Source organism: Colobus angolensis, unplaced genomic scaffold (genome assembly GCF_000951035.1).
Source record: "Colobus angolensis palliatus isolate OR3802 unplaced genomic scaffold, Cang.pa_1.0 Scaffold99, whole genome shotgun sequence".
Taxonomy (NCBI): domain Eukaryota; kingdom Metazoa; phylum Chordata; class Mammalia; order Primates; family Cercopithecidae; genus Colobus; species Colobus angolensis.
Genome location: NW_012123931.1, coordinates 4,647,639 through 4,661,242, shown reverse-complemented (window position 1 = coordinate 4,661,242; position 13,604 = coordinate 4,647,639). Strand labels below are relative to the sequence as shown.

At 53.9% G+C, this 13,604-nt stretch overlaps 1 protein-coding gene across 1 annotated transcript in view; it reads left to right on the top strand.

The window, feature by feature from the left end:
* Positions 1 to 13,343, top strand: part of CD276 (CD276 molecule) — a 29,198-nt gene extending 15,855 nt beyond the window's left edge. The window contains exons 3-10 of the mRNA XM_011932962.1: positions 1,206 to 1,544; positions 1,731 to 2,045; positions 2,618 to 2,956; positions 3,143 to 3,439; positions 7,349 to 7,483; positions 8,511 to 8,552; positions 9,995 to 10,030; positions 11,779 to 13,343. Coding sequence (XP_011788352.1) covers positions 1,206 to 1,544; positions 1,731 to 2,045; positions 2,618 to 2,956; positions 3,143 to 3,439; positions 7,349 to 7,483; positions 8,511 to 8,552; positions 9,995 to 10,030; positions 11,779 to 11,801 — 1,526 coding nt within the window. The 3' untranslated portion in view covers positions 11,802 to 13,343. The remainder of the gene's footprint in view (positions 1 to 1,205; positions 1,545 to 1,730; positions 2,046 to 2,617; positions 2,957 to 3,142; positions 3,440 to 7,348; positions 7,484 to 8,510; positions 8,553 to 9,994; positions 10,031 to 11,778) is intronic.
* The last annotated feature ends 261 nt before the right edge of the window (positions 13,344 to 13,604 follow it).

Here is a 13,604-nt window from a genome sequence, read left to right as displayed (position 1 = left end):
TGCCACACTTGGCTAATTTTTTGTATTTTTTAGTAGAGACGGGGTTTCACCATATCTGCCAGGCTGGTCTTGAACTCCTGACCTCAGATGATCCACCTGCCTCAGCCTCCTGCACCGGGCCTTTTCCCCTTCTAACTCGTCAGCAAGTCCTGTTGATTCTCCCTCCTAAATTAGCTTTGAATCTGCTCCCCTCTCTTCCTCTCTACTGCCACCCTTTGAAGCCACACCACCCTCACCTCTTACAGGGATGGCTGAAATAGCCCCTAACTGGCTTCCCCTCTGCCCTGCCACAGTCCAGTCTCCACAGAGGAGCTAGAGTGACTTTTAAGCATTGCTACTCAGATTATGCATGATTAAAACACTCCCCAGTGATTCCCATTACTCATAGAAAAACTTAGATTCCTCACTGGTTTCTCCAAGTCATCTTTGGTCTGGGTGGGACATGCCCTCCCATCAGATGCATCTGCCACATGGGACACTCCCTGATATTTTCACACAGCAAGGCCAGTCTTGCCTCAGGGCCTTCCACCTGCTGTTTCCTCTAAGGGGGTTCTCTGTATGTCAGCTCTTTTTCGTTCCTTGTAAATTTCAGCTTAATCGCTTTAAAAATCACGTGCCTCACCACTGTATTTAAAGGTACGGGTGTTCTGTCTTGTATAAAAACAAATCGTGTTTCTTTAGGAAAAGGGGGAAAAAAAGCACTTGTGATTCTCTCTCCTCCAGAGAAAACCACTATTGACATTTTTGGTGGATACTGTTTTGGACTCCCCAGTTTATAAAATTACGCTCATGGGGAAATGCACATGGCGCAGGCAGGTGTAAAGTACCTGCCAGATTTTTGAAAAGCTGTTGCTTCACTTGCTAACCTGCTGGCTTCTTTTCTTCACATACCTTAGTCACATGCTGATGAGAATCTGTGTGCCCGTTTGTCCCTCTCTCCCATTAAAATGTAACTTCTGTGGGTGTGTGACCTTAGTGTTGCTCTCTGTTGCGTTTCTGACTCTTATGCTTGACACCTGCAGGTGCTCACTATATTCTCGACTGAATGAGGCCCTGAGACAATAAATTACTTTGGGTCTCAGGCCTAAAAGGAGGGGTGGATAGAGCCTGGGTTTAGCGGGACAAGGAGGGGGACTAGGGAGGCCCAGAGAGTTCCCACCCATCCTCAGTCCCCCTTTTATGTCCCCCACTTCCCCTGCCCCCAGGAGCCCTGGAGGTCCAGGTCCCTGAGGACCCGGTGGTGGCACTGGTGGGCACCGATGCCACCCTGCGCTGCTCCTTCTCCCCTGAGCCTGGCTTTAGCCTGGCACAGCTTAACCTCATCTGGCAGCTGACAGACACCAAACAGCTGGTGCACAGTTTCACCGAGGGCCGGGACCAGGGCAGCGCTTATGCCAACCGCACGGCACTCTTCCTGGACCTGCTGGCACAGGGCAACGCATCCTTGAGGCTGCAGCGCGTGCGTGTGGCAGACGAGGGCAGCTTCACCTGCTTCGTGAGCATCCGGGATTTTGGCAGCGCTGCTGTCAGCCTGCAGGTGGCCGGTGAGCACCGGGAGTGGGGGACGCCTTCCCCTTGGTTCACCCTCCATTCCCCCTGCAGCTCACTCCCTGCTGCACCACTGCTCCCAGAACCCCAGCCCCAGTGCTGATTCCTGTACTCAGCTCCATGCATCCTTTCCGTCATCTGCCATTGCCCTGCCCTTGACCCCTGTCCTCTGCCACCTCCAGCTCCCTACTCGAAGCCCAGCATGACCCTGGAGCCTAACAAGGACCTGCAGCCCGGGGACACGGTGACCATCACGTGCTCCAGCTACCGAGGCTACCCTGAGGCTGAGGTGTTCTGGCAGGATGGGCAGGGTGCGCCCCTGACTGGCAACGTGACCACGTCGCAGATGGCCAATGAGCAGGGCTTGTTTGATGTGCATAGCGTCCTGCGGGTGGTGCTGGGTGCAAATGGCACCTACAGCTGCCTGGTGCGCAACCCCGTGCTGCAGCAGGACGCACACGGCTCCATCACCATCACACCCCAGAGAAGCCCCACAGGTTTCTTTGCTTAAATGTCCACCTGGGGGAGGGGGGTTCTGCTTCTATTAGCAGGGGTTGGGAGCTCCGAATCTGGCCCCACCTTCAGTCTCCTGGAACAGCCAGTTGCCTCCTAATGATAGGGAGAAAGATAATGGGGAGGTGGGGGTGTTCATTGGATGGGGTTGGGGGCGGAGCAATCACAGGCCTTCTTGGCTTTCCTGACTTCAAGGCTCTGGAAGCCTCTGGGAAGACTGGAGCCACATCTGGGTTGGCAGAGGGGTGGGAGAAAGAAAGGAGTCCTGATGGCAGGATTCACCAGGGCTGGAGTTGGTGAGGGTCACCTACCCCAGGCCTGGCCCTGGGATTGATCTGGTCAGGCCAAGACCCACCTGCTGTGATTGTTCTCAGAGGACTGGGAAGACTCCATATCTGAGAGTCCTCAGGCTTAATTTACTTTTGCATCTAAGAAGAAAATAGGAAGATGGAACAGGCTCTGGGAGTTGATGGGGGAAGAGGTTGGGAGACTTGGATGGTAGCCTGGAGAGTCCTGCTTCTCCTCATCACCCTGCCCCTCTGACCCCCACCCCCAGGAGCCGTGGAGGTCCAGGTCCCTGAGGACCCGGTGGTAGCCCTGGTGGGCACCGATGCCACCCTGCGCTGCTCCTTCTCCCCCGAGCCTGGCTTTAGCCTGGCACAGCTCAACCTCATCTGGCAGCTGACAGACACCAAACAGCTGGTGCACAGTTTCACCGAGGGCCGGGACCAGGGCAGCTCCTATGCCAACCGCACGGCACTCTTCCTGGACCTGCTGGCACAGGGCAACGCATCCCTGAGGCTGCAGCGCGTGCGTGTGGCAGACGAGGGCAGCTTCACCTGCTTCGTGAGCATCCGGGATTTTGGCAGCGCTGCTGTCAGCCTGCAGGTGGCTGGTGAGCACCGGGAGTGGGGGACGCCTTCCCCTTGGTTCACCCTCCATTCCCCCTGCAGCTCACTCCCTGCTGCACCACTGCTCCCAGAACCCCAGCCCCAGTGCTGATTCCTGTACTCAGCCCCAAGCATCCTTTCCGTCGTCTGCCATTGCCCTGCCCTTGACCCCTGTCCTCTGCCACCTCCAGCTCCCTACTCGAAGCCCAGCATGACCCTGGAGCCTAACAAGGACCTGCGACCCGGGGATACGGTGACCATCACGTGTTCCAGCTACCGAGGCTACCCTGAGGCCGAGGTGTTCTGGCAGGATGGGCAGGGTGCGCCCCTGACTGGCAACGTGACCACGTCGCAGATGGCCAATGAGCAGGGCTTGTTTGATGTGCACAGTATCCTGCGGGTGGTGCTGGGTGCGAATGGCACCTACAGCTGCCTGGTGCGCAACCCGGTGCTGCAGCAGGACGCGCATGGTTCTGTCACCATCACAGGTAGGGGCAGATGAGCAACTGGGGAAGGACAGAGCGAGTAACTGCCTCTTTACTGGACCCTAAGGGGGAATTTCCATAGGTTTGGGTGGCCAGAAGACTTTTTCAAAATCCCTTTCATAGACTTCAGGTGCTCACACTCTTAAGTCCTTAAGGGACTCACCCACAAGTCCCTAAGGGACTCGAGCTGATAAGAACCATTTATAATGTTTGCCTTCCTAAGAGTGCTTTTCTTGGCACTTACGCTTCTTATGCAGAGGACAAAGTACCTGCCTGGAATTTGGAGGCATGGGCAGGAATGCTGGGGCAGCCACAAGGTATTGCCCAGGGGACTTGTGTGGGTGTGCTTTCCCACAGCAACTCCTCTGAGTCGTAGGAAGGTATTCTGGGTCAGTGGGTGCCATCTGATTCTGAAGCCCTGAGTGACAGCTGGACCTCCCCAGTTAGTCCTCAACACCTGAGTCAACGTCAGCTCTTCTTCCTGCAGACGTGAGCTCCACCCAGGCAGCAGTTGGATGGGCAGGGGCTGTCTTTGCTGCCCCCATGTGGTCAAACACCAGATAGAGGCTGCCCCTTTAGTGATTCTTAGTCTCTGGTTTCCAGGTCCTAGCCTGGTAGGCACCTCTTGTGCCTGAGGGTGTGAAGAGTGTTGAGGTCAAGAGGCGCAGTCTCCATCTGTGTTTGGCCCTGAGAGGCCTCTAGTTAGTCACTTCCTGGGCTGATGTGCTCAGTCTGGCTCTTCAGTATCTCTCTCTGGGCCAACCGAGCTTTCCCAGAGACCTCCTCCTGGTACACAGTGAGGTCAGGACAGCAGGTTTTGTCTGTCTGGTTCTCCTCTTGTCTTCTGACGACTTCCACCTGATCCCCAGCCCATCCAAGTTCTGATCTTGCCCTCAGTTTCCAGGTCTGCACGCACCTCGGGACTCACTGACTTATTCCTGTCCTTTTCCCCTTGAGCCCTATGTGGTCCCCACTTCTGACAAGCTCAGAGCCAGGGCCCATCACATCACCTGCTTGGAGTTCAGGCTCATGCCTCCTTCTCTCTTAGGTGTTTCCTTCCAGCAAGGATGTGCTCCCTCTGCCCACCCCTTCCCCAAGATGGAAAATACTCCTTCCTGGAGACCCCATGGGCCTGTGCTATCCAGGAGAGAGTAGCTGCCCTGAGCTCTTGAATGTTCTGAGACATGTCCTTGACCTTTTAGAGAATAGCATATGGTCTAGTGGTGAAAATGCTGTTCACAGGAGAAAAGAAGAAATAGAAGATAGACTGATCTTGGCAGAGGATATGAAGCTTTCAGAGGAGGGAGGGTGGTAGTGAGGACACCTCCAGGGCCAAGTGGGAGCTGAGAAGGCCTTGAAGGATAAGGGGTCTTTGTGGTCATTTGCACCCTGGGCTGAGCTGGATATTTGCGATGCTGTGCAGAAAGGACTTATGAGTATAAATGTGATTGCAAAGAGAATGTTCATCTCACCTAAGAGAAAATTCTCTATTTTAAACTTGAGTAGCTAACATTTAAAGTGATTTCAAAAGAATTTAGGGCCGGGTGTGGTGGCTCACACCTGTAATCTCAGCACTTTCCGAGGCCAAGGCAGGTGGATCCCTTGAGGTCAGGAGTTTGAGACCAACCTGGTCAGCATGGTGAAACCCCATTTCTACTAAAAACACAAAAATTAGCTGGGTGTGGTGGCATGCACCTGTAGTCCCAGCTACTTGGGAGGCTGGGGCAAGAGAATTGCTTAAACCTGGGAGGCGGAGGTTGCAGTGAGCTGAGATAGTGTCACTGCACTCCAACCTGGGTGACAGAGCAAGACACTGTCTTAAAAAATAAATAAAAATAAAAAAGTGATTTCATTGAGACCATTGTTGCCAAGCACATTTCATAGATGAAGAAACTGAGGTCCACAGAGAAGGGGGAGCTTTCCCAAGGTCACAGACTGGCACAGTGGTTCTGAGTCTTTGGGGTCAGACCCCTCTTTGAAAATTGGATAAATGATCAATGCAGCAGTTTGCATGTAACTCTGGAGGGTTCGCTGCCTGTCTAAACTCCTCTGTGGATCCGTAGGCCTAGGCTCCAGCGCCCTGCAGTGAGGAGATGAGCCACGATCAGAATCCAACTTTGGCCTCTCAGCCTAATTTCCTCTCCTCCCCACCAGCCAGCCTCCTGTTTTTCTTAGAGCAATTCTGGCCTACTTTGGAGCCCTTGGCCTGTATTTTGCTTCAGGCAGCTTTGTGTCATGTAAAACATTCTGGGATTCAGGCTTTCAGTCCTCCAGCTGGTCTGTCCCATACCTGACGAAGTTAGTGAAGTTGAGTGTGCTGTGCAGGGCCTCTCGGGGGAGATTTATGGAGCAAGCCCTGGAGATGTGGCCTGAACCCTAGCTCTGTCCTTTCTTGGGTGAACAGGGCAAATCTAATTTGTGTTCCAGGGACAACACCAGCTAAGGGGGAACATGGAAAGAGACCCTCTGCTTGAGCATTTCTGTGGCTCTGCCCCCTCCTCTGCCATCAGAGCCCCATGATGGGATTTCCAGGGTGGCGGTGGTGGTTTTTTTTACTGTGTGCTCTTGGCCACCACATCAGCTGCTGCCCTCCTTTTCTGCATACCTCTCTTCATCACTGGGGCGATGGATCCCTCTGCTTCCAATGGCCAGCGCAGCAGTTTTGCCAGCGGTGCCTATTGAAGGTGACCTCTACAGATCCCTGCATGAGGTGCATCTATGCTGGGGTCTCTGCTGCCAAAGGGTCCGTGGCAGTGCGCATTGCACTGACAGGGCCTCCTGCAGAAGCTGCTGAGGCCCTGGGCACGCATCGTCTCCAGAGAGCAAAGGAAAGCAGCACTGTCTTTTGTCAGACTTTTCCTCTCAAGACCTCTGCCCAGGACCCAGCTGGGTGCAGGGGCCGGCCTGGAGGATGGTGTGTAAGATGGAGCCACATGGGCTGTGCTCAGAACAGCTCTTGGCCCTGCCCAGCTTTGGGTTCTCAACTTCTTCCCTCTTGATGTGAGCTCTAAGAGGAGGGGCCTCAGTGTTTCACGTAAATATCCCCCTGGCAAGGCCCCTGCAGACCTACCTGACTCCCTGGGGAAACTCCAAGTCCTCGCTCCAGCCCCCTCAGTGACCTCATCTGTATGTAGGGCTCAGCAGACATTTTCTGTAAATGGCCAGGGAGTAAATGTTTTTAGGCGTCGTGGGCCACACACCATCTCTGTTGCTGCTGCTTCTCCTTCTGTTCCTCCTCCGCCTTCCCCCATCTGTTTTTGGTATTCCTTTACAAATGTAAAAACCATCACTAGTTTGTGGACTGTACAAAAACAGGCCACAAGCCAGCTTTGGCCCATGGGCCGCAGTTTGCTGCCTCCTGATCCGTAGGATGGAAAACGTCACCAGGTGGGACTGGAGCAGTCAAAAGAGGGCCTCTGGAGGAGGTGAATATTGAGCTAGGTAGAGAGTTTGGGAAACTGATAGCAATAGTGCAGAGGTTGGAAGGAGCCAGTTGCTTCTGGGGAGAATGGTTAGGACACCAGTTTGGCTGGAGCTGAGGCTCCTACAGTAGAATTAGAAAGAAAGGTTAGGGGAGGGTAAGCAGCAGCCAGCTTATAGAGGTCCTTGAATCACCCTTGAAGCTTGAAGCATTATTCTGAAGTCACTAGGGAGCCATAGAAGGTTCTTGAGCATCATTCAACCACAGACTTTTCAATCCTTCCTGGTTGAGGTGTGTCCACATCAGCCAGGGTTGTATCAGGGTTTGGGGAGTATATGGCGAAGGGACTATGGGAACTTCAGTGAGCTTTATTCATAGTGTTAGGGCCCAGTGAGGGTGGGATCCCCTGTTCACACTTGGAGCCAATGGTGCTGTCCTCCGGGACATGGGGCCAAGCTTGACGGTCTCACCGTTCCTACTTTTTCTCTCAGGGCAGCCCATGACATTCCCCCCGGAGGCCCTGTGGGTGACCGTGGGGCTCTCTGTCTGTCTCGTTGCACTGCTGCTGGCCCTGGCTTTCGTGTGCTGGAGAAAGATCAAACAGAGCTGTGAGGAGGAGAATGCAGGTGAGAGTGTGTGTGTGTGCACTTATGTGTCTTGGGGTATGTTGCTGTGTCTTTGGTGTCACTTTCTAGAGACAGAATGAGTGTGAGTGCAAAGGGGGCTGGATTTGTCTGTGTGTGACCTTGAGTCTATGTCTTGTGTGTGTGAACAAGCGTGAGCCTGTCTGTGCGTAGATACCACAGGATGAGTGTGGATGAGTGTGACTGGAAGGTGGTGGGAGTGTAAGGCCAAGCGCTACAAGGGGATGAGAGTGTCTGTGCGAACAAGTGTGCCTGTGAAAGTGTAAGTCACATGCGTGTGTGAGAGAGCAGGCCAGAGCATGGAAGCTGTGCGGCACAAATGTAGGCACGCCAGGGGCAGGTATGGCACTGGGGAGGAACATGCCTGCCTCAGAGTGAGAGGGTCTGAAGCAGCTGCCATTTGCGGGGCTGAGGGTCAGCCTGAGCTGGCATTGGTGACTAGTAAGTGGGTGAGAGGATATTAGTGGGTGGTGACTTGACCCTGGTGGGTAAACAGATGCATGAGAGTAGATGGGTAGTCAGAGGCTGGGGATGGCTGGAGGTCAGGAAGGAGAGGGAAGAAGGGAGTGGTCAGGTGGCAGATAGGTGAGTACTTGTGAGGTGGACAGGTGGATGGATGAGCGGGTAGACGGCTGCTTGGTTACATCTGTTGGAGGTTGATGGTTGGCAGGGCTACTGAGCCAGCGGATGGGTGAGGTGATGGGTGGGTGGGCTGGTGGAGGGTAGGTGGGTGGTCTTTGACTGGGTGTGTGGTAAGGGCTCTAGGCTGAGTGGATGGTCCTTGGCTGGGTGAGTGGTGGGCTCCAGGCTGGGAGCCCCTTCATGTTGTCACAGGCTCGGCTCTGCTGTGCTCTGCTTTTGGGCTCTAACTCGTGTCTAGCATTTGGACTACAAGTCAGGCCCACTCAGGCCCTGTTCACCAGCTTCCTGCACTCTTGGGTGGGAAAGTGCTGGCATGAAAATGGGCCTGTAAAAGAGTTTTGTTTATTCTGAGTTCTTGCCTTTGCAGGAGCTGAGGACCAGGATGGGGGGGGAGAAGGATCCAAGACAGGTGAGTCTGAACTTGGAGCTGGCACTCTTGGCTGGGAGAGGGACATAAGGGAAAGGAAAGGGGACTCAAGGATCTGGAGGGGACAGATTTGCTGTAAGGTTTGAATGAAATGTGTTCTCTGGACTGAGGCCTTGCCACCCTGGTGAGTCTGCTCTTTGCCCAGAGTTAGGCAGGAGGTGGATCACCCTGTTCCCTCCCAGGTGTGTCTTCATTTCTCCTGCCAACCTTTACCCATCTGCCAGGGCTGATTCCACCTGATTGGCCCCACAGTGTGGAGTCTGATAGCTTCCTAGGGGTGGGAGCAGGGACTCCAGAGATAGGGCAGTCTGGGTTTAAGTTCCAGCTCCATCTCAGGTAAACAGAGTGGCCTTGAGCAAGATGGTTTGCCTCTCCGACTTCAGTTTTCTCTTATGTAAAATGGGGATAATCACAGATTCACAGGTTGTTTGAATTATTAATTTAATTAATTGAGATAACATATATAAAGGACCTAGTACCATACCTAGTGCCAAGTGCTTAATACACTGGAGTCCTATTACTGTTAGGCAAACAGCTTAAGACAATCCTGTTCTAGTTACAGGCTCTAGCTTTGGGCAAGGTACCTTGCTCCTCTGGGTGTCAGTTTCCCATCTGTAAAATGTCATCCTGACCCTGCCCTGGCTGTTTTGAAGCTCTCTCAGGTGACTGGAGAGGGAGGTACTTGCAAAGGACATAGGAGCATGGCACAGTAAGCTGGGGGCCCAGCTTGGGTGGTGCCCAGGCACTGGTGCCCATGGCTGCTGGAGGCCGACTTCCAGGGGATCCTGGGCTGGGAGAGGCAGGTTTCCGCTGAGCCATTTGGGATGGTTCCAGTTAATGCCGGTTTCCTCCCCACCCCCGCAGAAGGAAGGGCAGGAGATTGACACTTGGGGACTGCTATAAATTATGCCAATTAATTCTTTGCCTGTTGGTGCCCAGTGTGGCAGGCATAGAGACAGCTCTGGGATCAGACCTCATTTTTCTTGCTCAGAGGCAGATGTCGTTGGCAGAAGGGAGGGAGTGGGGAGAAGAGTGTGGGTGAGGGAGTTGGTTAGTCTCATTCCACACGGTCCCAGGCCCACCTGCAAATCTGCCAGTCTCCTTTAGCTTCTCACATCACCCCGTGTGTAGAGTGGGCTCAGGGCAGTTCCGCAACTCCAGCTGGAGGTGGAGGGCTCAAGGGTTGTCCCATTCTATAGATGCAGAAAACTAAGGCCCAGAGGGAATGACAAGCCACAGAGTGGAACTGGGACCTGGGGCTGGGGCTTCGAACAGCAGCCTAGGGCCCCTTCCCCTGTGCTGTGAAGTGGTCCCACTCTGCTAACTTCTCCCGCCCTTTCCAGCCCTCACTCCTTCCTCTGCCTGACTCCCTACCCCACCACTTCCCACAGTTCCTTACCGTGTGCGCCTTCCTTTTTTTACAGCCCTGCAGCCTCTGAAACACTCTGACAGCAAAGAAGGTAAAGACACCTGGGCTTGAGATTGTGTCTGTGTATGCACACATCTGTGTGTGAGAGACTGAGAGGGTGGGTAGGCATCATCCTTTCACTGGTAACCTGAGGCCCCTCTGCAGAAGAGCAGCCTCAGCTTCCCCGTGGTGAGATGGCAGAGGGCTGAGTAACCAAGGTCCCATCTACTCTAATGGGACCCAAATATGACAGAGGCTTAACCAGGACAGGAGTTTATTCCTCCTTCCTGTGATAGTGTGAGCATAGGTAATCGTAAAACCACGGATGACCTGAAGCCAGGTTCCACTTACCTGGATTCTGCCCTCTTCAACTTCAAGCTTTCATTCCTAGGTCTAAGAAGCTGTTCGAGCTCCCACACCCCCTCCAGAGCCAAGAGGGAGAAAAAGGAAGGATATGTTTCCTTCTAGAGCTTGACTGGAAGTAGCCTGCATCACTTCCGCTTACATCCCATTGGTCAGAACCCAGGCATATGAGCCCTAACTCAGGGGAGGCTAGAAAAATGTTCAGCTGGGTAGCCATGTCCCCGGTACACAGTAGGTGGTTAGTAAATGTCCTAATAATAGTCATTATTAGGCCTATTGTTATAATGTCAGTGATGACATTTGGAAATGTAGGAGATAAGTCATTTCCTTCCTGTTGTTCAGAATCAAATAACCATAGAAGATTTGGGCAGATGGAGATAAAAAGTGACAGCTTAGGCCAGGTGCGGTGCATCACGCCTGTAATCTCAGCACTTTGGGAGGCCGAGGTGGGTGGATCATTTGAGGTCAGGAGTTCGAGACCAGCCTGGCCAACATGGTGAAACCCCGTCTCTACTAAAAATACAAAAATTAGCCAGGTGTGGTGGCACATGCCTGTAATCCCAGCTAGTTGGGAGGCTGAGGTGGGAGAATCACTTGAACCCAGGAGGCGGAGGTTGCAGTGAGCTGAGATCGCACCTGTGCACTCCAGGCTGGGTGACAGAGTGAGATTCCATCTCAAAAAAAAAAAAAGTCAGCTTGGTTGTGAAGAGTTTCTGGAGAATGTGGCCTGGTTGGACAAACCAGTTTGCTTCCTAATCCTGCTCCTTGGTGAGGCAGCCTGCCCCTTCAGTCTCTGGCCATGCTGGACAACCACAGAGGCAGTGCCCAGATGGGGGAGCTCCTCTTCCCAGGGACATACAGAGCCGCAAGAATGGGTGAAGGCAAGGGCAGGGACAGGGCCCAAGCCCTTCTTCCCAAGTCTCCATTCAGCTCCAGATGCAGGGTGGGGTCTGAAATATGAGTCTTTGGAATGGCCCTCCACATGGAGACAGGAAGCTCGAGGGAAGGAGGAGGGCCTCTGCCGTGTCACTCTCAGGGAAATCAGTGTGGAGGGGACACTGGGAAGGCTGCCTGCTGGACGAGGGAATTGGGCCTGGCCTTGGAGGGTGAATGGGGTCTGGAGATGAGAAGGGAAAAGTGTTGCACTTAGAGGGAAGTGGAGGGAAGTGTGTAGGGCTGTGGACCTGTGGGGACTGAGAGGGGGCTGTGTGAGGTGGTCCCCCTCAGGTGCCCCAGCATGCTTGGCACCTGCATCTGTGTCTGGGCCTCCAGGGCAGTGGTCAGCATGGGGGCTGTCCGCTGGGCTGCTGTCTCACACATACTCCCCACTTGAAGTGTGACCAGGTGCCTGGGCTTCTGGGATAATCCCCAAAATAGAACTTCTGGCATCTAATGCTTTTCCCATCCCTTTTTTTTCCTTCCCATCATGAAATGAAGATGATGGACAAGAATTAGCCTGACCATGAGGACCAGGGAGCTGCTGCCCTTCCCTACAGCTCCTACCCTCTGGCTGCAATGGGACTGTACTGTGAGCCCTGCCCCCAACAGATGCATCCTACTCTGACAGGTGGGCTCCTTCTGCAAAGGATGCGATGCACAGACCACTGTGCAGCCTTATTTCTCCAATGGACATGATTCCCAAGTCATCCTGCTGCCTTATTTCTTACAGACACAGTACACAGACCACCCACAGCCTTATTTCTCTAAGTCATCCTGCCTGCTGACTTGTTTCACAGCACATACATTTCTTAGGGACACAGCACACTGACCACATCGCCACCCTCTTCTTCCAGTGCTGCATGGACCATCTGGCTGCCTTTTTTCTCCAAAAGATGCAATATTCAGACTGACTGACCCCCCTGCCTTATTTCACCAAAGACACGATGCATAGTCACCCCGGCCTTGTTTCTCCAATGGCCCTGATACACTAGTGATCATGTTCAGCCCTGCTTCCACCTGCATAGAATCTTGTCTTCTCAGACAGGGACAGTGTGGCCTCAGCATCTCCTGGAGTCTAGAAGCTATTTCCTCTCCCTTTCTTCCTCCAATACTGGGCTTTTCCCTCCCTGCCCCAAGTGAAGACAGGGCACTCTGTGCCCACCACTTGCACAGCTGTGCAGAGAGACCTGCAGATGCACGTGCTGGAACACGTGTGGTTCCCCCCTGCCCAGCCTCCTCTGCAGTGCCCCTCTCCCCTGCCCATCCTCCCCACGGAAGCATGTGCTGGTCACACTGGTTCTCCGGGGGTCTGTGATGGGGCCCCTGGGGGTCAGCTTCTGTCCCTCTGCCTTCCCACCTCTTTGTTCCTTTCCTTTCATGTATCCATTCAGTTAATGTTTATTGAGCAACTACAGATGTCAGCACTGCGTTAGGTGCTGGGGGCCCTGCTTGGGAAGATCAAGTTCCTCCCTCAAGGACTCCCCATCCAGCTGGGAGACAGACAACTAACTACACTGCACGCTGCGGTTTGCAGGGGGCTCCTGCCTCGCCCCCTGCTCCACACCTCCTCTGTGCTCAATTCTTCCTGGATACCTCACCCCCACCCCACCCCTAATTCTTACCCAGAGCATGGGGCTGGGGCGGAAACCTGGAGAGAGGGACATAGCCCCTCACCACAGCTGGAGAATCTGGTGGTATCCAAAGTGTCTGTGCAGGCGTGGGCAGGTGAGCAGGCACCAAGGCCCTCTGGACCTTTCATAGCAGCAGCAGAGGCAGAGCCCGGGGCAGAGCAGGGCCAGGAGTGTTTGGGACATAGAGGGGACTGCCCCGCCCCCACCATGGTGCTGCTCTGGGGCTGGGGCAGTCTTTTCCTGGCTTGCCTCTGGCCAGCTCCCAGCCTCCGGTAGAGTGAGACTCAGATGTTCTGATGCCTTCTGGGTGTCATCTCTCCCTGCCTCAGGAGTGGAAGATGTGAGGACTTCTAATTTAAATGTGGAACTCGGAGGGATTTTGTAAACTGGAGGTGTGTTTTGGGGAAAATAAATGTCTTTGTAAGAAACCTTTTCTCTGTGAAGTGTTTGGAAGCAGGGTGGGCCCCAGGCCTCAACCGGCAGGATTCTCTCCTGGATGTTGAAACCCGGCCCTCCTTATCTCACCGTCCTGAAATCACTGGATCTCCAAGGCCGTTTGGCTCCCTCCTTGGCTTCAGGTTCCCCTTGGATAAAGTGAAGCTGGTTGTCCAGAAAGCCAGGCCCTTTGGTCACTCTATGGGGCTCCTCCCAGTGGAAGCATCACCCAATTTCTTTCCCTCAGAAAACGCAAAC